The sequence below is a fragment of the Cricetulus griseus genome, chromosome 2 (assembly GCF_003668045.3).
Source record: "Cricetulus griseus strain 17A/GY chromosome 2, alternate assembly CriGri-PICRH-1.0, whole genome shotgun sequence".
Classification (NCBI taxonomy): Eukaryota; Metazoa; Chordata; class Mammalia; order Rodentia; family Cricetidae; genus Cricetulus; species Cricetulus griseus.
The window spans coordinates 287,391,071-287,413,956 of record NC_048595.1 but is presented as its reverse complement, the minus strand read 5'-3'; the positions used below and the strand labels follow the sequence as shown (position 1 = coordinate 287,413,956).

General features: G+C 47.9%; 1 protein-coding gene across 1 annotated transcript in view; it reads right to left on the bottom strand.

Moving 5' to 3' along the window:
• Positions 1–1,721: 1,721 nt before the first annotated feature.
• The window catches only part of Tmem181 (transmembrane protein 181), a 39,221-nt gene continuing 18,056 nt past the window's right edge, over positions 1,722–22,886 (bottom strand). Inside the window, exons 4-17 of the mRNA XM_027401078.2 lie at positions 22,102–22,192; positions 20,551–20,672; positions 15,532–15,642; positions 14,637–14,717; positions 12,843–12,942; positions 12,156–12,286; positions 11,873–11,964; positions 10,672–10,729; positions 9,083–9,185; positions 8,676–8,727; positions 7,202–7,284; positions 6,158–6,247; positions 5,494–5,560; positions 1,722–4,712 (exon numbers count right to left, since the gene is read on the bottom strand). Of these exons, the coding sequence (XP_027256879.1) occupies positions 4,634–4,712; positions 5,494–5,560; positions 6,158–6,247; positions 7,202–7,284; positions 8,676–8,727; positions 9,083–9,185; positions 10,672–10,729; positions 11,873–11,964; positions 12,156–12,286; positions 12,843–12,942; positions 14,637–14,717; positions 15,532–15,642; positions 20,551–20,672; positions 22,102–22,192 (1,260 nt within the window). The 3' untranslated portion in view covers positions 1,722–4,633. The remainder of the gene's footprint in view (positions 4,713–5,493; positions 5,561–6,157; positions 6,248–7,201; positions 7,285–8,675; positions 8,728–9,082; positions 9,186–10,671; positions 10,730–11,872; positions 11,965–12,155; positions 12,287–12,842; positions 12,943–14,636; positions 14,718–15,531; positions 15,643–20,550; positions 20,673–22,101; positions 22,193–22,886) is intronic.

The window sequence follows — 22,886 nt, the reverse complement described above, 5'->3', positions numbered from 1 at the left end:
ACCGCCATGGCCGGTCGCCATAGAGAGAGCACATAGGTGAGAGAGAGTAGAAAGGAAGCTAAGAGGAAACAGAGCGGGGAAACAGAGAGAGGGAAAAAAATTTTTTTTTAAAGTTTTCAGTCTTTTGCATGCTGACATAAGAGTGTCCGTGACCACCCTGGCTGATGGCCTCATGACAGTGCAAGGCCAGGAGCATGGTAGGTCATGGGCTCGTTTCTTTGATAGTGAAGCATGGGATACTGGCAGAGCTGGAGAGGTGGTGAACTGCAGAGGCATGTTAGACACATGTGACACCATGAGCCTCCCTCGAAGACCTAGAACAATGGCGGCAGATGTTTCTACCCCATTGGTTTAGTTGTTGAACTTTTAAATTACATTTATTTGTGTGTGACAGCGAGTGAGAACACGAGTGCCATGACACACTGGTGGAGGTCAAAGGACAACTTGGGGGAGTTGGTTCTTTCTCCAGCCCCAGGAATGGAACTCAGGTAGTCAGGCTTGATGGCAAGCCCCTTTACTTGCTGAGCCATCTCACTGGCCCGTCAGTTTAGTTTCATTGTACTGGCCTTCCTAGGGGCAAAACATAGGAAGAAAAACAGCATAGGAGAAGAAACTCCTTGGATCCTTTCCCCAGCTATTGGGGAACAGAAAATGTCTTAGTAGAGAGCAAACAAACAAACACAACAACAAATGCAGCTCTGTCTTGGCCCTCTAGAATGGAACTGTGCTGATTTACCTGTGTGAGTAGGAGCCCAGTGATCCTTTATGCCTAGTTCCTGCTTTTCAGAAGTGAAAAGGTAGAAGCTGGACAAGCCAGTGAGCATGCTTGGCCCGGTGCTGTTACACTACATCCTTTAACCCCACGTTCTTCAATTTTCACCAGCAGCCAGGTGTTTAGTGTTCAGAATTATTGTGTTCACAACAAGTAATGCAGTTGCTTGCAGTTTACCCAGTTAATTGCAAGTCATGAATTCTAGTGAGAAGGGACCCCCAAAGACCAGGCTGTCTGTTGACCACTTTGGGGTTCTCCTTATGGGCCACATTACACACTATGATTGGCATCACCACTTGCTTGGTGTGTGCATGCATGGGTCTGTGTAGGAGTGCATATGCAGAAATGTGTCTTCTATGCTTGTCCAACTCCAGCTTATTTCCTGAGATGGTATCTCACTGCACGTGGAGCTCACTGTTTGAACTGTTATGTGGGTACTGCAAATCCAAATTCACAAGCACTCTACCCGCTGAGCTGTCTCCCAGTGCCCTGAAGAAACCTCTTTGCAAAGTATTCATGTAAAAAGCAAGTACTACGTAAAAGATGAAAAGTTAAAATACATTAACGTCAATACATATGGGTACTGTCAGAATGAATCAGTTACAGTTTGAATGTGAAATGTCAAACACTTGGTCCTCAGCTGGCCGTGCTATTTGGGAAGGTGCTGGAAACTTTAGAGATGGGACCCATTGAAGGAAGCAGGTTACAGCAAGCAAGTCCTGGGGGGTGGGGGTCAGGCCCCATTCTGTCACTCTGCTTTGCTTCTGGGACACCAGGAGGTGAGCCACTTTACCACATACTCTTGGTTCTTCCTCATCATAGGCCCACGGTGGAGTGAGCTAATCATGGACCCATGAGCTGAAATAACTATCCTGTGGATTATTATCAGGTCTCTGTCACAGCAATGAAAGGTCTAATACAGAAGCCATTCCCCAAACATGAGGCTTACTGAGTCTTCCATAAATAAGCATTTATTTGCTCATTGACTGTCTGCCCAGGTGACACTGCTCCACTGATGGCCCAAACCTAATCCATAGTTCCAGCATGTTTACTTAACAAATATTTACAGACATTTGTAAAAAAGGCAGTTTTCAGTAGCAGAAAGTCCTCTGTGCCACCGAATGGAATTATACCTGTTCTGTGTCACAGATGTGTCATGAAGGGTATTACACCTCAAAGCACCAAACACCAAGATAAACTTCAGCAAGGTGTCAGACTAAATCAGTTTCCCTTTGGTCTGAAAAATAGTTGTATCCCACTGCCCAAAGGAAATCTAACCACTAAGGCAAAGGATTTCTAATTCCTCTAATCCACAAATACAGACCAGGTGTTGGCTATGTTCCTCATGGAGCATTCACAGAGAAGGCCCTTTTAATTCTTCGTTCATGGTGCTTGTGTATTTCCTGTAAAGATCAGTAACCATATACTAACCCGTTTATCATTCCTGTGCTCTCAATGGTGCAGCACTTGAGGCCTGTTTTATAAACTCTATCTGCAGTTGGCTTTACACATCTAAACTCACTGCAATCTGGAACTGTACAGAGAATGCCATTCGGGCCTCCAACGTATCTTATATATCCCCTCTCTGGCCATTCAAATGGGGCTTGAAGGCACCGTGACACTGTTACAATGATTTGACAATAAATCAAGCAGACTCACTATCCACAGGGATAATGAAGCTCTCTCAGGGGAAGCCAGAAGACAGCTCCTCATTTTCCAGGTTCCCCTAGATTGGACCAATATCAAAAATACCCAAGGACATTATTATTCAAACCATTACCCTGAAGAACTTGTTAGCCCTTTGAATTTGTAACTTAAATTTATAAAACTTTAATTCCCTCAGAGAGAAACAGTCAGAATTCTCATTACTATCGAAAGTTCCTGGCAGAGTTTAGTGTTTGAACCTAATACCTACAGCCTCAGTCCACCCACCGATGTCTCTAGATCTGTAAGCAGAGTTCACACAGCTTATAACACATGATGTGCATGACACCAGGGGAGAAAATGTGAAAACAATTTCATGACTACTTCCCCTTAAGTGCTTATTTGTAATTCCTATTTCCAACAAAAAAAATTCCCGGATTTTAGTTTCACAGACAGGAGGGACCAGTTTATAACTGCAGTGCAGGACAGTTTTTCTTTTTAAAGTCCTCAAGTCTGTACATAAATGCTTAAAATATCTTACACTGAGTGATAAATAGCGTTCTAAATCACAGAGGATTCTTTATAATGATTAAAACAAGAGAACTATCACATACTGGAACAGCACAAGTCTGTGTCCATAAATGACAGCTGCAGTGGGTCCATTACAAGTTGTTGGTAACAAAGAACCTTCCAGTATGTCTGAGAACACAGAATCAGTGATCGCAGCACTGCTAGTGTAAAAATCATGTAAACGTGTTACCTTTGCAGCTATAGTTTTCATTCAAATGTTCATGTGTGCAAGGTTTTGTTTTGTTTTAAACAATGCACATGGAATCCATATTAAAGTACACTGAGGTTTAAGAAAGACAGGCAGGCAGAATGAAGAGTCTCCAGGCATCCCAGGGGTCCCGGTCCACCTGGGCAGTAACCTGCAGCTCAGAGCAGAGATCTGAGTTGGTGCATAGATGAAGGGAACGTGGTGTTGCCTGAAGAGGGGTTCACCTGTTCCTGGGCCTCTGGATTTACCAGGACAGAGGCAGGGAGGACGGCTACCATTCCCCAGGCTGTGTTCACAAAGGTGTCACGTGTGGGGAGACTCCATGGGACATGATGGAAGGCAATGGTACTCAGGACTTCCAATGCTGAATTTCACTAGTGTGGGTGATATCCACTTTCCATAGGGCAAAACTCCAAGGACAACGACCTTCAAGGAAGTTCCTTTATCTGAATGTGCTTCCATAGGCATTCAAAATGTTTAACTTTCTCTTCATTTCAGTGCCAAATGTTAAACTGGAAACCTTTTTGGCAATAAAGAATTTCTAATATAGTAGTTTTTCATGTAGCTGTCATAAAAAAAAAAAAAAAAAAAAAAAAAAAAAAACCAAACAAGAGCTCTTGGGTCTCGTACTCAGTGGAGTTGCAGAAACCTGGAATGGGAAGGGCCACCCTGTTTTCCGCCCAGTCCTATCACGTAGACAGACCCTTGCACACAGACCCTTCAAAAGCACCGTGGCACAATACCTTGCCCACAGGGATACTGGCTTGTAGACACCTTTGCTGTCTGAGATGCGCGCGCACACACACACACCGACTCAACTGTGTTATCACTTCTGCTCTGGGGCAGAGTCAGACTGCACCTAGCCAAGTTCCATTGTATGTGGCTCACCAAATGGAATCAAAGCCATCATTCCAGATGCTTGGGAGTCAGCGCAGGGACCACTCCATGTGTCTGTGGAGATGGCAGCAGACTGCCCACTGAGGCCGGTGCAGGCCCAGCTTCCCTTTGAGGGTAGAGCACTAAGGAAAGGTGACATGGAGAAGAGACTGCCGTGCTGGGACCTCAGTCATCAGGTCTTCCACAGACTCAAGAGTTAGCAAATTGCTTTGTAAGAGGAACAAAGTACATAATTCTTTTTATTAAGCTGGATAATTTCTCCTCCTCATCACACACAGGCTCCTTCTCATCCGGTGTTTCTGTGAAAGGATTTGCCTTTGGCTTCTCTGCCAGCCAGCCTCTTAATCAATAGTGGAGCTGCCCTGACAGCAAACTGCAACCAACATTTCAATCCATTTGGTTTTTCTTTTAAAAATATGTAAACAAATAAGGAACGGGAAAATCCTTGCTTACAGGAGTCCAAAAACACACAGAGGAAAGGTCCAGGGCACATCACTAAGGAAGGCCTCTGCCCCCCTTGCTGTCCCATCTGCTGCCAGGGCTCAGTCACTGTCCGACTCTTCCTTGTACTTGGCCCGGATGGCCTGGCCGTTCTGGAGGGGCATTTCTTCATAGTCACTCCTGTTATAAAAGAGACCTTTGACACTCTGCCACTCTGGCATCTCTTGCTGTGTGTGCACATGTGTGGAGGCCAGAGGGCAACATCAGGTGTCTTTTTCTTTATTGAGACAGGGTATCTTCTGGAACTGGGAGCTCACTGATTCAGCTAGAGTGGCTGTTCACTGAGCCCCAGAGAGCCTTCTGTCCCCAACCCCTAATGCTGGGATTATAGGTGTGTACCACTGAGCATTGGGCCTGGCTTTTATTTGTGTTGTGTTTTGTTTTGTGAGATAGGATCCACTATGTGGCCTTGGCTGGTCTTGAACTCAAAGATCTGCCTGCCTCTGTCTCCTGAGTGCTAGGACTAAGGGCATGCACCACCACGCCCAGCTCAGAGTCTGGCATTTTGCATGGGCCCTTGGGATCTGAACTTGGGTCCTACACTTACACAGCAGGTACTTACTCAGTTACCTCTCCAGCCCCCACCTGGTAGCCCTTCACTCTGCTTTCCTGCCACACTGCTGTACTGAATGAACCCATCTTACAACCTTTCTCTTAGGGTCTAGTCACCTGACACTGTCCACTCTCCCCAACTTGACTCCTGGCACCCATTAATTCAGACAAACCTATTCTGTAGGTACGACACACTGCAAGTATTCCATGTGAAGCACATAAAACAAAGCCATAAAACTCCGGATGCTCCCAGCCAACAGTCTAATGTCATGGAGACAGTCTTCAAAATACTATCAGTTCAGTAAGCAGACAGAGCCAGGCTGGAAGGCACATGGTGACAGTGACTTACCCGTAAATCACATCGTCATCAGAGTCATTCAGCATGGAAAATGCAGGGTTGTCTTTTAGCTGGGACTCTGAAAAAAAAAAAAAAATCAACAAATGCCCCCCCCCCCCGAGACAGGGTTTCTCTGTGTAGCTTTGGAGCCTATCCTGGCACTCGCTCTAGAGACCAAGCTGGACTCGAACTCACAGAGATCTGCCTGCCTCTGCCTCCTAAGTGCTGGGATTAAAGGCATGCACCACCAACGCCCGGCAACAAATGCCTTTTTAAAGAGAGCGTTTTGTGTTATTAGCCAGGGAGAAGTCTGAAGGAGATAGATCCAAAGCCTCAAACAAAGTCAGCAGGGGTGTGCTGTGAGACTGTGACAGCATAGGCACAGTATTGCCATGTCCTGTGTTCAGCTGTGAGACTGTGACATCATAGGTATAGCACTGCCATGTCCTGTGTTCAGCTGTGAGACTGTGACAGAGGTACAGTATTGCATTGTCCTGAGTTTAACTGTGAGACTGTGACATCATGGGTACAGCATTGCTGGGCCCTTTGTTCAACTTCAGGCTACCATTCACCTGCCTTCTCTCTGTTACAGGACCCTGTACCCAGGGAAAACACGAGCCAATGGAAACTTGTGTTTCAGCTATATGGACAGCACCCCAGACCCGAGGTGGCTCACCGTACAGAGCATTCTTGGACGGAGAGTACACGAAGGCCAGCGTGTACAGATAAAAGTTCAGCAGGCCATAGAAAGACAGGAATTCCGCTGGTGGGTGTTGGTCAAGGGAGAAGCATGGGTTTGGACATGTAAGCCTCCACCTCCTCCCATTCCCCTGAAGCCCTTTTCAGGATGAACTGTTGACCAGCTTGGGGGAGTGGGGTGGGTCCACAGCCCAGATGCCAGGATGCCTTAATCCTTAGCCCATGGCCAGATGTCACAAGGACCCTTCAGGGTTCATAACTCTGAACAGGAAGGGGACTGAGGTCTCCTGACACAAGAAAATGCAGAACAAAAGCTCAGAGTTCCTCCACCTCCTCCACACTACAGACCCTCAAGTACCTAAGAAGTCAGTGTAGAGCTTAGTCACACTTTTTTAAAAAAGCCATCATTAATCCCAAGATACACATGTGTTCCATCATCTGACCACGGACAGGGATGCCAGGAGAAACAGGACATGGCCAGGATGTGGGCACAGTGGGAATAGAAGCTCTGGTGCTGAATGAGCCTTCCTTGTACCCAGACTCACAAGCCAAACTGTCAGCATGATGATGCTGACAACCGGCTGCACCTGAGTGATGCTTAGAAGATGCCGTTGACACACTGGCACACTCAGGGCTCTCTCTCTCTCTCTCTCTCTCTCTCTCTCTCTCTCTCTCTCTCTCTCTCTCTCTCTCCTAGACTGCCCCACTGAGAAGAGAGCAGCCAGGCCCTGAGGATGGGCTAGTGTGGTCATCAGTTTGGATCCAGGCTGTGCACACAGTGACTAATCTTGGGCACTGACTCAGCCCTGCTGTGTGTGAACTTCCTGCCTAAAAAGAAGGACAGATGAAACCTACCCTTCCCAGGGCCAACAGGGAGCCAAGAGAGAGGGCAAGGCCTGCCTGAGGCCTGCTGAGCACAGGTCATAAGGGGCTGATCCATCCCCTGGAAAATGCCCAAAGCTAAGGTGTTAACCATGAACACAGGGCAGCCCGCAGGCCTGGTTCCCCAGGTCAAGGATATAATTCTGGTAGTGAGCCGACAGTTCCGCTACAAAGTTGTCTTGTAACACTTGTGCTCCAAACCTTAGATAGAGGATGATGATGCTGAAAGAGAAGAGAACCACAGTGTAAAGTACAGAAGTGCTCACCCCATTAACACTTAACAGGAAACTCCTATACACATACCTATGTGACCCCCATAGTCACTGTGGCTCCCGGGAAAAACACAACATCCACTATGCACTGTCCAAACAACCAAAAGAGCAGCTCTGGCACTCACTGGGTTGCCTTAACAATCTCTTGGAACTTATTCAGAGAAACAGCTGCCTGTGGGAGGGCCTTGTGGATGGCTGCCACCTGCCCCGACAGTGGCTTCTCCTTGATGCCTGCTGATTGCTCTTGCCCAGTCCTGTCCTCACTACTAAAGGATCTGGGGGCCTAGACGCTCCTCAGGGATACCTCCAAGGATATACTTCCCTGGTGTGGGTGACTGCATGTGTTCGGCAGGGTTCAGAGTGAGGAGGGAACAGTGGTGGGGTTAATGGCTTCATCAGCCAGGACATTCATAGAGGAACTTTTGTTACCCAGACTGTTATATGACTTTTTGTTTGTTTTGTTTTTTTGGGGACAGGGTTCCTCTGTGTAGCTCTGGCTGTCCTGGAGTTTGTTCTGTAGACCAGGCTGACCTCAAACTCAGAGACCTACCTGCCTCTGCCTCTGCCTCCCATATGCTGGGATTAAAGGTGTATGCTGCCATAGTCTGGCTGTCATATAACTTTAACCAGGAGCCCTCTGACTTTGTGGATATGTGTAGCCACAAGTACCCTGAAGTAACTCCACACAGAGATAACAGGAAATGAAGTCCTGGGTTATGAGAAGCTCTGTGGCTGTCATGCGAGCATGAGGACCTGAGTTCAGATCCCTGGTGCCAGGTAAAAGCTGGGAGTGGTGGAAGGCGTCTGTAAGCGCTTGGGAAGTGGGCTGCAGGTGTGCAGAGATGGTTGGATAGCCAGTCTAGCCAATCAGTGGGCTCGGGGTCCAGGGACATCCCTGTCTCTAAAAATCTAAGATGGAGAACTGGGCCAACAAGACAGCCCAGCAGGAAGAGATGCCTGAGGCCACGCCTGACAACCTGAGTTTCATCCATGGACCACACATGGGAGGAGGGAGCAGCAGAGATTCAACTTTTCCTCTGACCTCCACATACATGTGCACACCCCAACACACACAACATATTAATGAAGTAGTTGATATAAAAAATAGTAAGGTGGAAATGAAAGAGGAAGACACTCATGTTGAGCCTCTGGCTCTAGACATACACATGTGTGCACACCCAGACATGCATGCACACCCAGATACACATGCGAACATATCAAGCATAACCTGACACACACATGCACACCCAACCACACCCTGATGCACATATGCATACACACACACACACACACACACACACACACACACACACACACACACACACAAAAATAAAGTCTTACCTAATAACCAGCACTACAAAGGTCAATGCAGTCAAAAACTTTAACCTGAGATCTGAAAAATGAAGGAGATGCTCCCATTAACAAATTCCACCTCACCTCAGAGTTTTAAAGACAATAAACAAAGCAACCCTGGGCAGGCCCTCTCCCTTGCATGCTCTATGCCTGATCTACTGTGGCTGGGGAAGGCCATACACAGTGGGGTCCTAAATCCAGTAGCTTGCCCTGGTCAAGGACAGTGCTATTTATGGTCTTATAGGTCCCTGGCAGTTCTCATAGCCCTGTGGCACCACTGCTTCTACTTTAAAGGCTTCTCTCCAAATTGCCAATCCTTCCTGATGGATTTCTAGGACCTACGGCTTCTGGGGGTGTGGCCCCTGCTGCCCCATACTTCCCAGAGTGGCACTCACCCACATAAGGCATGTGACGGAGCTCAGAGCATGCTCGCACTATCAAGAACAGGAGGTATAAAACGTATAGAGCGGCCACCACCATGAAGAAGACCTTCATACCCTGTAATAAAGGAGGTAGGTAAGGTTGAGACTAGGCAGTGGAGTGTGTACCCTTTGGCATCCACAGGGGTGGAAGCCCAGGGTGATTAGAGGGGACCCAGGGCCTTAGGTCACCCTACTGCGACAGCACTAGGAAGGGCTCCCCAAGCACAGGCATCTCATGCCAAGGTCACTCAAACTCAAGCACCTGTGCTTTGCCTAAAACCTGAGGCCAGACAGTGCTGGGCAATTGGTGGCAGCCACTGGGGGTGGGGCCTGGTCCCTGTGCTACTGAGGACAAAGGTTATGCTGACAGGACGTAGGGCTGGACCCGGCTGGTGTTCCTGAGAAAGGAGGGCTGAATGGAAGGTTCTAGGAGACCTGAGGTCTGGAAACATTCCCTTCCATTGCTTGAGGATGGGAAAGCCCTTGTCTGAGGGCCAGGCCAGTGGCTCTGATGAGATGGTGATATGTACTCCCTCATTGAGCCCTCTTGCCTATGAGGCACCACTGCGTAGGAGCTTGACCCCTTTCCTGAACTTCCTGAAGCAGAGTCCCTCTCTCATGGTCACAGCCTTGAGGGTGAGGCTGCAGGTCAGGAACCAGGGCTTTCTTCTGCTGTGCAAGGGCCTTCAGTCTGGATCCACGTCGTCACAGACAGGGAGGGGCAGGGCAGCAGTTCCCAGTACACTATCAGTCTCTGATCCCTGCTGTGTCCTTCAGTAAAGGGTGTGGGCTGCTCTCTGTTCTTGAGCCCTCACAGCTCCATTCTAGACAGCCTTGCTGGGAAGGAAAGGGCTCGCCAACAATTCAGGACGGATCCTTGCCTGCTACATCTGGCCAAGAGCTCTGTATTCCTTGTATGACATGGGAGATTCCATTATTGATCCATTTTATAGATGAAGAAACAGAGGGGGTTCAGCCACTGGCTGAGCCTGTAAGGCCTTGCAGTGTGGCTCCTGACTCTGCCTTGGTTTGCCAGAAACGACAAACCAGGCCAGAAAAGTGCAATGGTAATGGCAGGCTAGTCTATCACCACCAAGTCCTCTAAATCTGCAAGGGTCACAGTCTTGGCTGACTCTTCCCTGTGAAATAAATGGGCCATAGCTGCTCCTTCCTGGAACCATCCTCTACCCAGAAAATCCCTTGAAACTGTTGCCCTGCCTATAGCTGGCTTCAACCCCGCACCTCCACCACTCAACATGGATTCTCTTTCTGAACTAAGCTCCTCCCAGGGTGCCCGGCCCCAGGGCCCTCATCCCAGAATCCTCTGGTCTCCCCAGATCCTAGACCAGTCTCTTTTCCAGTCCAGTGCCCTCTCTGGCTAAGGCTCTCATGCCTGTGTGGCAAGTACTTTACCAAATCTCCCCAGATCTTCTACCCCTCAACTTCCTATATTCGATTTTAAACAGCCACTGGGAGCTTGTACTAACAGGGTGATTAGAGTTACAAAAGCAGCCACTTCACAAAAAGACTAATGCATGTGAGGCTGCACGAACAGTGCTTACCTGGAAGTTTCCCGTGTCAACACGATACTGGTACATGGGGTCGTGTAGTTCATTAATTCTAAAAGGATGATGTTAAAAATACAGACTAATAAGAAAGCTTACTCTGTATTTCACACTTTTCCTGACTCAGGGTTTTCTTTCTTCTTTTTTGCTTGTAAACAAACAGTAGCTGCTACCACCATTGGAAGATTTTTAAATAGCAACTCTATATTTTACATTGGAAAAGTACCTAGCACTATGCTGGACATAGTGGCCCATGCTCATCGGTAGGGTGAAGGTGCAGGATTTGTTTCTTACAGACACCCCTTACACAGTTTAAAGAGCTATCTTCTATAAAAGATTTGCCTTTTAAATTACGTGTATGTATGTGTTGGGGGGAATGATATGTGCACATGAGTACAGGTGCCTGGGAAGGCCAGAGGTGTAGGATCCCTGGAGCTGTGGTTATAGGTGGTTGTGAGCTACTTGATATGGGTGCTGGGAAGTGAACCTAGGTCCTCTGGGAGAGCGGGACACCAACTACCAAGCCATCTCTCCAGCTCCAGGAGCTATTTTAACGGCACACTTGGGCATGTGAGATACATGAAGGTAGAGCAAGAAAAAAATAAATTAAAAAAGCAATATACACTTGCATGAACTTCAATTTCAGAATTAGCATCGGGAGCTAGGCTGTCAGGGAAGGAAGTGACTTGGATGGCATGAAGTCTTGTCAGTGCCACTGTGGCATGAATGAGGCATGAAACGCCACAAGACCCATACTGTGTCAGGTACCAAGCAGTGTCTTTGGCGAGTTAGGCAGTGATGCATAGCTCTTCCAGCAGAGCTATTTCACAAAAGTGGTACACGTCTAACCAGGATCACATGAGTCTAACCAGGATCAAGCTTGAAACTCTGCAAGGGTATGAAAGCCTGAAGATGCAAGAGGGGGCTCCAATGTCTTTTCTGGGCAGTCCTGGATACTGTCCCAGCAAACCAAGTCCTTTCTCGCTAAAGAAGTCTACGACAACACAGGCTTTCTCACTTTCCACCTCACATTAGGAAACCTTTTGATGCATACCACACAAGTCAAGCCCAATTCCTTGGATTGAGTTGTCTGAGTACGGGTGAGCCAGGGGAGATCACAGGGCAGGCAGGTCCAGCCTGCCCATTGCTGTCCACACTTTCCAGGGGTGACCGTTTCACACCCAGCAGCAATACTCACGTCTGCCATATTCCCAGTGTAACGGAAGCCAGCCACAACAGTCCAACGATGAAGAATTTAGGCAAATAGAAAGTTAAGCATTTTCTTTCTCCCTAAGGAAAAGGAAAAAAAAAAGTAAGAAATACAACAAATAATGACTAACCCTAAAGGAGCATATTAGACCCAAAACACTCCTACCCAGCATGCCCCTGTTGTGCGGTATAGGCTGGGGAGGGTCTCAAGGCACCACTCATTCTGAAGGATGATGGGCACTGGGAGATGGTCTGTCTGTCTGTCTGCTTACCTGGACCCGTATCCCATGATACACGCACAGCCAGAAGAGCAGCAGGGCACAAAGGAACAGAGACTGGAAGAAGTCATCCAGCATCCCTGGGAGCCAGCTGTTCACCAGGAAGGAGAGCGGGAAGAACGGGTCTGGAAGGCAGAAGTGTCGAACATGAGCAAGAACATAGCTGGCTGGCAACCAGCCCAGAACCCCCAGCCTCTTTTTAATCTCAGAGCTCACTGTTGTGTTAGCTCCTGGTCAGAGCTGAAGGGCAGGGGGCAAACCAAAGGCGAGTTTGTTTTCTGAATGTCTAAAGCCACTGAGCAGATTGAACACAGTGACCCTGACAGAGAGAGTGCCATCTGCCCAGTGTCAGCTCCTTCCACAGCCTGCGAACTCCCAGAGCCACAGCTCAGGAAGCAACAGATGCTCTCTGGAATGGGGACAGAGGAAGAGACAGCCACTCATGCACAGACGGGCACCTCAGCCAAGCGCCCACTACCCAGGCAGTCTGTGTCTGCTCAACATCTAAGCATCTGCTATGGCTGCAGAACACGGTGCCTGGGGGCAGGGGTGTGCCACAACATATTCCTCCGGGGATTCCCTTCGGACACTCCCAGGCTCTCTGAGACCAGGCAACCTTTCGAGATGACTGCTAGCTCTGAACAGGAAGGGGGAAAGCCCTGAGATGAAAATGGCACCCACCGTTGTAGAGCAGCAGCAGCGGCAGGAGGACAGACATCCATTTCTGCTCGATGCCCCAGTCTCTCATGGAGAACTTGCGCAGGGAATGTGCAAACAGGCACTGCAAAAGCAAATGGCCCCATGACTGTCTGCTGGGCCCTGACTCCCAGCAGGGTGAGTCTCACCCCATCGGGAGGCACCAGGCAAGATCCACGGGGTCAGTCACCAGTTGGTTAAATTGACTACTGAGGTGCCACCAGGCATCCATGATGGCTAAGACAAAGAAGTGGAATTGCTTCATGGGGCCACAGGTGGCAGGGGCCACAAGCAGCTTCCGCAAGGCCATGAATTCTCTGCAGACAGAAAACATGCCCAGGCCTTGCTTTTCTGCTTGGGTTGCGTCAGTCGGGCCTGTTCCCACTGGAGGCTCACAGGACTTCCCAGAGCACAAGCACGTCTGTAGATGCCACCAGGTCACCTACCCAGCAGCACAGTTGACAGATGGCACCATGTATTCAGGATATTAGGATCCCCAGGAAAAAGCCAAGAGGCAAAGCCATGCCACAATCAGAGGCTGCACATGTTTTCAAACACCTCCATTGTGTGAAGAGCCCTTGGGAGAAATGTCTTTAAACAGCTTTCAAACACTGTACAATGTGTTACACAGAGGTTATTTTCTTCCCTGTCACCTAATATTAAACTTTCTGGGCCCCTGAAATTTCCTGACTGGGGGCTGTTTTTCCCCAGCACAGGTTATCTGCTGATGTTCAGGCCCCTTCCCCATTTAAGAACAAACTTAGGGCTGTGGTTACCAATCTTTGGGCCCCAAGAGAATCCAGATACCAGGTAGGCCTCAAAAAAAAATAAAAAAATATGGAGGATTTCTGACAGACCAACTATGAGCCAGTGGTCCACTTCATTCTTCATGGCCCCAGGCATGGCATAGCCACCCTAAGGCATCTGATTCAAGGGTTTGCACTCTGCCTCTATCCATACCTTCAGTACACGCCTGTGTGCTGCCCTCCACTGTGGCACTACAATATGCCAAGGGTACTTAGATGCCAGTGGAGAGGTCATCCCTACACACTACAGATCTAATGCCACACTCCTGTCAGCAGGAGGGTACTCAGCAGCTGACAGCAGAACTGCCAGGAGTCAGTCAGGCACTAAACACATGTACTCTGTGTCCAATTTCTACATCTCTGTTTCCATGGCTGGGCTTTCTTGGGCACCCTCTGTCCTGTGCTTTAACATTTTCCCAAAGCGAGTGGACTTGTGGGCATAAATTCCAGGTCCCAAATGAACCGTCAGTTTTTGTTTGCAGAATCATTTCTCTGCAAGCTCTTCCTTCAAAAGTCCCCAAACTCAAACTTCCAGAATAATTTTCCAAATATAAGAATCCAAGAGGCTGAGACTGTCCCTCCAACAAGGCCAATTCCTTTTCAGGAGGGTTAAATGACCCTGACCCTGACCCTGACCCTGACCCTGACCCATACGTTCCATCATGGCAATGGGTATTTACTAGACCCTAGTTGGGTATTTACTAGACCCCAGTAGGCAACAACAACTCTTATACTAACTATACAGAAATACCCATGGAATGATTCATTATCCATTCTTTTTGCAGCACAGTGCCTCTGTGGACACAGACTGGTTAGTAAGACCCAGCCAGACCACAGGAGGGCCTCACTCAAGAGTCTGGGTAAAGCTCCCTGGTGCTTGCTCTGTACCAATTAGAACTTCACAGACTAGCCTCATCCCCAGTGACTGGGCCAGAGCTGCACAATGCCCCCCCCCCCCCAAAATGACACTCACAGTGACGATGAAGGTGAGAACCACAAACACGAAGCGGAACCAGAGCTCCAGCTGGGAAAATGCAGGGTTGTATGTTTTCCACTGAAAGAGGAAACAGAGAAGTGTGTGCAGGGTGAAGGTGGATGGGACAGGGGTCTGTGTAACCTGTGCAAGTGCAAGACACCAAAAGTCAAATCTACACCCGAAGGGGAAACAACTATCAGAAACAGTGTCCCATGGTGAGGGCTCAGGCAGACACACTGACTATGAGTGACCATTGCTGAGGAATTTAAAATGCTTTTCCCTTCTGTTTTCTCACAATGTTGCAAATTTTTAACACCTTTTATTTCAAAATTAAAGAACAGACCTTTAATCCTGGCACTCGGGAGGCAGAGGCAGAGGGATCTCTATGAGTTCAAGGCCAGGCTGGTCTACAGAGTGACCAGGGCTATAACAGAGAAACCCTGTCTCAAAAACAAGACAGAAAACAAACAAAAGTAACAAATAAAAAAATCTTAAATATTAAGAACTTCTGGAAATGGTTTTAAGTGGTGAATCTGGCAGATAAATTATTCCATAATTATTATAAAGACATTTGAATTTTAAACTTCCTATCAAAAGTCAGCCTTGCCAATCTTTGCATGAAAAGAAAGCAGACTTGTGTAACATGTAGGTGTGAGAAGTATTTCCTAAAATACTTAGGGAAAAAATATACATATGAATCTGCAACCCTAATAGTCATGTAGGCTGTTCTGCCTACGTGGGCCCCGGCTTCTCCAGTTTCTGTGCTGTTTAAGCTATTCTTGGTTCCACAGGCTTAAAAAACAGGTTTTCCAAAAGAAATCACATGAGGCACTGATGTATCCAACCACCTAACGAGGGAGCCACAGAGGTGTGCAGCTGGCTGTGTACTCACAGTGAAGTTCATCTCCTTGATGGGCTGGTTCAGGTGTTCAAATCCCACGGTCACTGTGTACTGCGTGTAATTCAGGTAGCCAAGGTGGGCCACGATGATTTCTGCACATTTCTGAAAGAGAGGAGGTTCGTGTCACAAAGGCAAGTGGAAAGGACCATCCCACCCACAAACCCCAAGTGACTTGTTCCAACAACAGCTGAACAGAAGGCATCATCTCAGAACTTGCCAAACGCTCAGAGAAAGGCAGATGCCAGCTGAGTACAGTTCTTAGAAAGCAGGCGCCCAGTGGGCATTTCATGACTAACAGTGATCGTCCTACTGCAGATGATGGAAGGACCAGGTATCACACAAGCCTGGCTCCCTGCACACTTAGCCAGCAGAACAGGCCTCAGAGCTTGCCTGGCCTGGACCCACCCTGCAAGGCTGTGACCATGTGCAGTCTATGAGTAACGTGTTTTCCTCTCCTTGATTTCAGCGTACTGTTTCCTATGGATCTCCCTCCCTCATTCCTGTCTCCACAACAAAAGCGAAGGCTGCAAGCAATGACAAGTGGATCCCGTGGATGACAGAGTGGACACTCCATGGGCTACTTAGCCCCACTCTCTAGCCCTTCCGGATTAGGACTCAGGGTCCCACTACACGGTAAACCCTTCCCCAGTGGGACTCTCCATCGCAGCTCTGCTCCGACCCTCCACAGGACCTTCAACCACTGCTCCATCATCTGGGCAGTCACTCCCTCTGCAATGGCTGCGCAGCCAGGGCCCATAACTTTCATTGTGGCTCCCAACAGTACAGTCAGATCTACGCTGGCTAAGCGTACCAAGTGCCCAGTGTCTGAGGTCGGGGTTAGAAGACAGGCCAGGGCTTTATGTAACAGGCCTTAGACAAGAGACAAGAGAGCAATGGCAGGGGACAGGAGCATCTCTCCCAAGGCAGAGCAGGAGTCAGCTGTGATCTCCTCCCACCAGAGCGGCTTCCCTCTCCACATGCATGACTCTCATCTCCAGCAAAGTACACTCCCTTTTCTGCTGTGACCATCATCAGTCACAGGTATCCCTAAGGACTCAGTGGAACCAGGAACGGGCAGATTCAATGTCAGCAGTACCCCAGTATACCTTCTGTGAGAAAGAGACATGTTCGTCTGTCCGTCCTTCCTTTCTTTTCTTTCTTTTTTTGTTTGTTTTTTTTTTTTTTAAAGACAAGGTTTCTCTGTGTAGCCCTGGCTATCCAGGAACACGCTCTATAGACTCTGCCCGCCTCTGCTTCCTGAGTGCAGGAATTAAAGGTGTGCACTACCACTGCCCAGCTGTTAGAGACATTTCTTACACGTAAAAGAACCCTTTGCAATGTTCATGTTGATTCTGTGTGTGTGTGTGTGTGTGTGTGTGTGTGTGTGTGTGTGTGTGTGTGTGTGTGTGTGTCTGTGTGTGTCTGTGTTCATTCACATGCACATGCCCAAAAATGCCAGAAGAGGGCATCAGAAACCTTGAGTTATAGGAGGTTGTGGACCACCTGATGTGGGTGCTGGGAAGCTGGGAAGTGAACTTAAGTCTCTGGAAGATCAGCAAATGAGCTGTCTCTCCAGAGGTTTTTTTGTTAGTTTGTTTTTTAGACAGGGTTTCTCTGTAGCTTTGGAGCCTGTCCTGGCACTCACTCTGTAGACCAGGCTAGCCCTGAACTCACAGAGATCCACCTGCCTCTGCCTTCCGAGTGCTGGGATTAAAGGTGTGTGCTACCACCACCTGGTCATCTCTCTCTCTCTCTCTCTCTCTCTCTCTCTCTCTCTCTCTCTCTCTCTCTCTCTGGAAAGGGTGTTCTTATTAGGAGTTATAGCTCAGTTCATATGTACTGTCACAGACTCAATAGTGAAGCCACCTGAGGATTTGTAGATCCCAGGGTCAAGCCATGCTGTTTGATTACGAAGCAGCTGGTAAAAGGACCAAAGCTTCCTCACCACCTGGGGTGCTGGTGGTGTTGGTTTGTTTGATATCAAATTAGAAACGAAGGCTGGGGAAGTGACTCGGTGAGAAAGCGCTGGCCAAGCAAGCATGAGGACCAGAGTCGGGATCTTTGTCTCCTGTGGTTCCAGCCTCTGGAGGAGACAGGATTTCTAAAGCAAGGCTGCCTATGGTGAGCTCTGGGCTCAAGTGAAGGACCTAACTTAATATATAAGGTGCCGAATGAGTGAGGGAGACACCCAACACCCAACCATGTGTGCAAACATGCAAACATGCACACACACACACTCCACACATATACACAAAATAAAAAGATTTCAAAATGCAAGAGTGTGGCAAATATCAAAGTAACATAAAAATTTCTTGTTTTCTTGGGTTAGGACAATTTCCTTGCAGCAATAAGGAGAGTGCCTATGAAACAGAGGGGAGATGTTCTCAAATAGTGACCAGAGTAAACCATGCAGGGTCACCCCACATGGGCAGGAAGGCCCCACAGAGGTGCTCTAAAGGTCTACTTTGAAGATAGCTGTGGTGGGCACATCCCGGGAGCAGCCATATAACCTAGCCTCTAGACAGCTCGCTCTCCTTGAAGCCAAGAACTGAAAGTCCTGTGTGCTGGGAAATCTCTCAGACAGGCCAGCCAGGGTGACCAGTTGCAGTGAGCAGCTGTGTGTCCCACTCAGTGGCCAAGAAAGATCTTCTCATTCCAGCTGGGAAAAAGCCCCTGGGACTTTCATACATGATTTTCATTATCCAGCAGGACTGACCAAGTGCCTCCTGCCCATAGGACAGTACGGACATGGGGGACCCTGATCCTGGTGACTTCCCCAGAACAGGCCAGAAGGGCCTGATCCCCCACAGACAAAAATACCTTCCAGAAACTGGCTCAGGCTGCTTGCTTTGGTGGGAAAAGGGACACAGGGTGAGGGGTCAGCTAGTTCCCTAGACACCACCCTGTCTGTGATGGGTATGGCTGTGGTTGCTGAGGTGAGAGCCACCACTGTCATAACTCCACTCTTGTGGAGCCCTCCAGCCCCACCCCAGCACAGCTCTAGTGTCTAGAGCTCAGCACCCTCAGGCTGGGGTTCTGAACCCTTTGAATCAGCAGAAAGGAACCACAAGAAGGGGACTAGCCACTGCACAGGAGTCCTTCCCTGCTCAAATTTCGTCTTGCCAGGAGAAACTGGCAGTATTCTTACTGTTAGTAACTCGGCAAGATGAATGTGGTTAAAGTAGCTTCCGGATAAAAGAGCACCAGCTCAGATCCTGCCCCTCCCACTTAGTATCTGTGTCAGCCTGGACAATGGCTGTGACCTCCTGAAGTCTGTTTCTTCTTTTATAAAGTAGATTCTGGTAGTAGTTTCTACCCTGCGGGCCTCCTGTGAAGATTTAATGAGAGGCACACAGAATGTACGCAGTGTGAAACCTTGCAACCCACTCCAACATTCCTTGTCTAGCTGGGCCTCTAATCAACACCCTGCCTGTTCCGACCTTCTTCAAGTGCTCCCACTGCCAGGGACCTGTGGCTCCCGGCTACGGCAGGAATGGGGTCTGAGTTACTGGCTTCTGAAAAGAATACAGTATGGATGAGTAAAGGTATGAGAATTCATTCTTAGGCTAGATCCCCCAGCCACACACTATATCCCACAGCAGATCCTAAAGATGGGGTTGCTGACCCCAAAAGGCCTGGGCACTCTGTCCTCCATCTACAGAGGAATCAGGGCATCCAACACCCAGTACAAACCACCCAAAGCCACCTTGATCAAGACAGACCCTGAACAGAGGCAGAGGTTCATCTGAGGCCTGGCCTTCCACATCACCTACCAACAGCAATCATATGGGCTCAGGGTTTGTGGCAGACTGTGTGTGTGTGTGTGTGTGTGTGTGTGTGTGTAATTACATGGAATTAAATGTTTCGGTGTGGCAAATGAAGCACTCACCATAGTAAAGAGACAGACTACAGAATGGTGGTGGTGGGTGAGGGTGGAGGTCTTTGTCAACTACACATCAGACAGGGGATTAATATTTAGGATAGATAAAGAACCACAAAAACTAAACACCAAAACTCAAATCACCCAATCAGTAAATGGACTAAAGAACTGGACACACAGTTCTCAAAGCAAGAAACATAAATGATAATTGCTTCAAAAAGTGCTCAACATCTGTAGTCATCAAGGAAATGCAAATTAAAAGTGCTTTCTTTGAGAGTTCATCCTACCCCTGTCATAGTGGGCTATTAGTAAGAAAACAAATCCCAACAAACGTGTGCAGAGAGGAGCCGTATTCACTGCTGGTAGGAGTGTAATCTACAGCCGCTACTGATATCAGTGGGAAGGGAAGGGTTCAAAACACTGAAGCTAGAACTGTCATATGACCCAAGCTATAGCAGTCCTGGGATATGCCCGACACTGGCATATTTATGTTTACTGCTACATCGCTGACAGAAGCTGGGAAATGCAACCAACCTGGATATCCATCAACAGATGACTAGAGGAAGGAAATACAGCATACATACAAAATGGAATTTTATGTAGCCAGGAGGAAATGGAATCATGAGGGTCACAGGAAAATGGATACAACTGAAAAGCAATGTGCTAAGCAAAACAAGCCAGATTAGAAAGACAGATACTGCATGTTTTATGTGCAAAACCTAGACTTAAATTTATGTATGGAGTTTACACATGTGTGTATCTGTGTGTGTTGAGTGTAGGTTATAAAAGTAGAATGAGGGTCATGAGAGGGACACAATTTTGAGAAATGGGAAACAGGAGACAGGACACACTGTAAAAAAGAAGAAAGCAGGTCTAACTGGGGTGTGTGTGGGGAGGAAGGGAACCAGAGTAAAGGAGGCCAATGGGAAGGGAACAGATGAGAACCAAGTATAATGGCATGTGTCTGCAGACTGCATGAGGAGACCCATTATCTGCATGCTAATCTAATTAAATTTTAAAACCCACTTTTGAAACCTTCACTGAGCTGCTCCCGTTTGCTGGACAAGCAGGTCTGTGGCAGCATTTGAAGCTATCACTTGACTAACTGTGGAGACATCAAACACACTCACCCCTGCACATGAGAGCATCCTTGTCCGATTGTGAACCTTGTTATGAATGTAGATCGTGGTTCCATCTTGAGCCACACCATTGACTTTCACAGTCATGGAGAAGCTGGTTTTAATAGATGTTTCTACAAGAGAAAGAAATTTAGTTCTCCACATTGGGTGAGACCACACCAGGCACCTCCCAGCAGCAAAGGCACCCACTGACAGACACACAGAGACCACCCAGGAACATGATAAGGCTGCATTACCACCCCCCTCCATGTTTGAAAGTCTTGCATTATTCAGCAAAGCAAAACCTTTGCTACCTCCCACCTTTGCTGAAGGTCCTGTGTTATGTTAACCTTGAATTTCTGATCATCCATTTCACTACACATCAGGATGCATGGGTAGGAAATTATCCCTTTAATTCTCACATAAATTCTTTATATACCAGGAATTAGATCTCTATTTCTGATTAAAATTAGTCTAATTATATTTTTATTATAAAAAAGAGAACAGGGCTGTTGAGATGGTTCAGCAGGTAAAGAAGCCTGCAGCTAAATCTGGCTAACCACCTCAGTTCCATACCAAGGGCCCACATGGTGGAAGGAGAGAACCAACTCCCTGAAGTTATCCTCTGACCCACTTTCTCTCTAATAAATAAATGCAATAGGTTTTTAAAGAGAGAGATGTCTCAGTGTTTAAGAGAGCTTCCTGCTTAGGACTGAAATTCAGATTCGAGCCGCTGTACAAGGGTCCCACACGTGCCTGTAACCCTAGAACCATGGAGAGAAGATGGGGGCTTTCTGGCTTCCAATGCAGCCGAGAAAACATGAGCCCCAGGTTCAAGGAGAAGTCATGGCTCAAAAGAACAGGTGGAGGGTGACGTAAGAAGACACAGGATGCCTTCTTTTGCCTTCTGCACCAACACACAGGTGTGCATCCCCCCATGCACAAGTATTTAAACAAACAAAAAAAAATACAAAGATAAAGGTGGCTGGTGGCTTCACTGAACAGTTACTATCCCATCCCAATAACCATAATTAGCATTTTTGTGTCCATCCTTCTTCTAGACCATCTTCTAAACTTGCTTTTTCTCACTTCTTTTACTGTGGTCAAGGGATGGTCTTTAAAGTCTTTCCTGGAGTAATGCTTGTGTCAAGGCAGACTTTGCTTGTGTCAAAGCTGGTCTTTGAAAACAAAGGAGTCCCAGGGCCGGGCTTCTCAGCCCCCTCCTCCCTCCCGTGGGCACGCTCTAAAACATGTTCAGTGGCAGCCCTGGCCTCTCCCCATGTCAAATTGTGCCCACACATTACCAAGTATCCCCGGGGATCAAAAGCATGCCTTGGGGTATCGGGACATAATTCTCTCTCATCCATACCCTACAGAGCTGCTCCTCGACTCCCACTGGGACACAGCAGAGGGGCTTCCAGTCTTCCCTAGTGTCAGCCCTGGGCATCTTCCTACACATATCTGCAGTGTGTGCCCCAATACTGTAAGTCTTTTCCACCTCTTCAGAATGAGAGTTTAGACCAAACACAACAAGCCACTCTATGTATCAGGCTGTATACCTACCTTCTGAGGGCTCCAGCTCAACCACACACGTCAGCCATAGTTGTTGGTTATATGTAGACAGTGGGTTTGAATGTATTTGAATTGGCTTTAGCTGAAGCAGAAAAACAAAGTCATCACATTCCCTGTTCACAGAATCCCTGAACACCTCATCTTAATGTATAAAACATGCTTTGCACACAGTTGGGATCATGAGTCCTGACAGAGCTGCGTGGCTTCCTTTTGGAGAACATGAGGAATCAGTCTCCTAAAGAAAGGACCAGCTGCACTGCCTGCCTGCCTCTTTCCTGCCACCAGAACTTGCTAAACCCCACAGGAGGCCACTAAAAAGGGCAGACTGATGAGGCACGCGGTAGTAAGGGACAGCAGGGAACAGCGTTCACATTCCTGACACCATGTGTCTCCATAACCATCTCTGTAGTATCGGCAGCCTGGGTATGCCACTGGCTGATGCTTGTTACTTCTAAGGTTAGAGAAGTCTTAATTCACCCACAGAGGAAAATGAGAGGACAGTGGTCACTCTGCCTCTGCAGTGTCTCCTGAAAACACAGCAGTGATGACACATGGCAGAGGCTGTCCCATGGCAGAGGCTGTGGAGGGAGCTGGGGAAGAAGCCTACCTACATTTCCAAAGCCAGCATTATTTGAAGGTCTCAACTGTGGAGGTTAGTGTCTTGTCTTGTTTTCAGGCTGTCAGGGTCTCCACCAAACTTTCTGAGACCACACTTGGGTGAAAGCCATGGAGGAATAGAAGTTATGGGGTAGGGGGAAGATATCTTTCTAAAAACA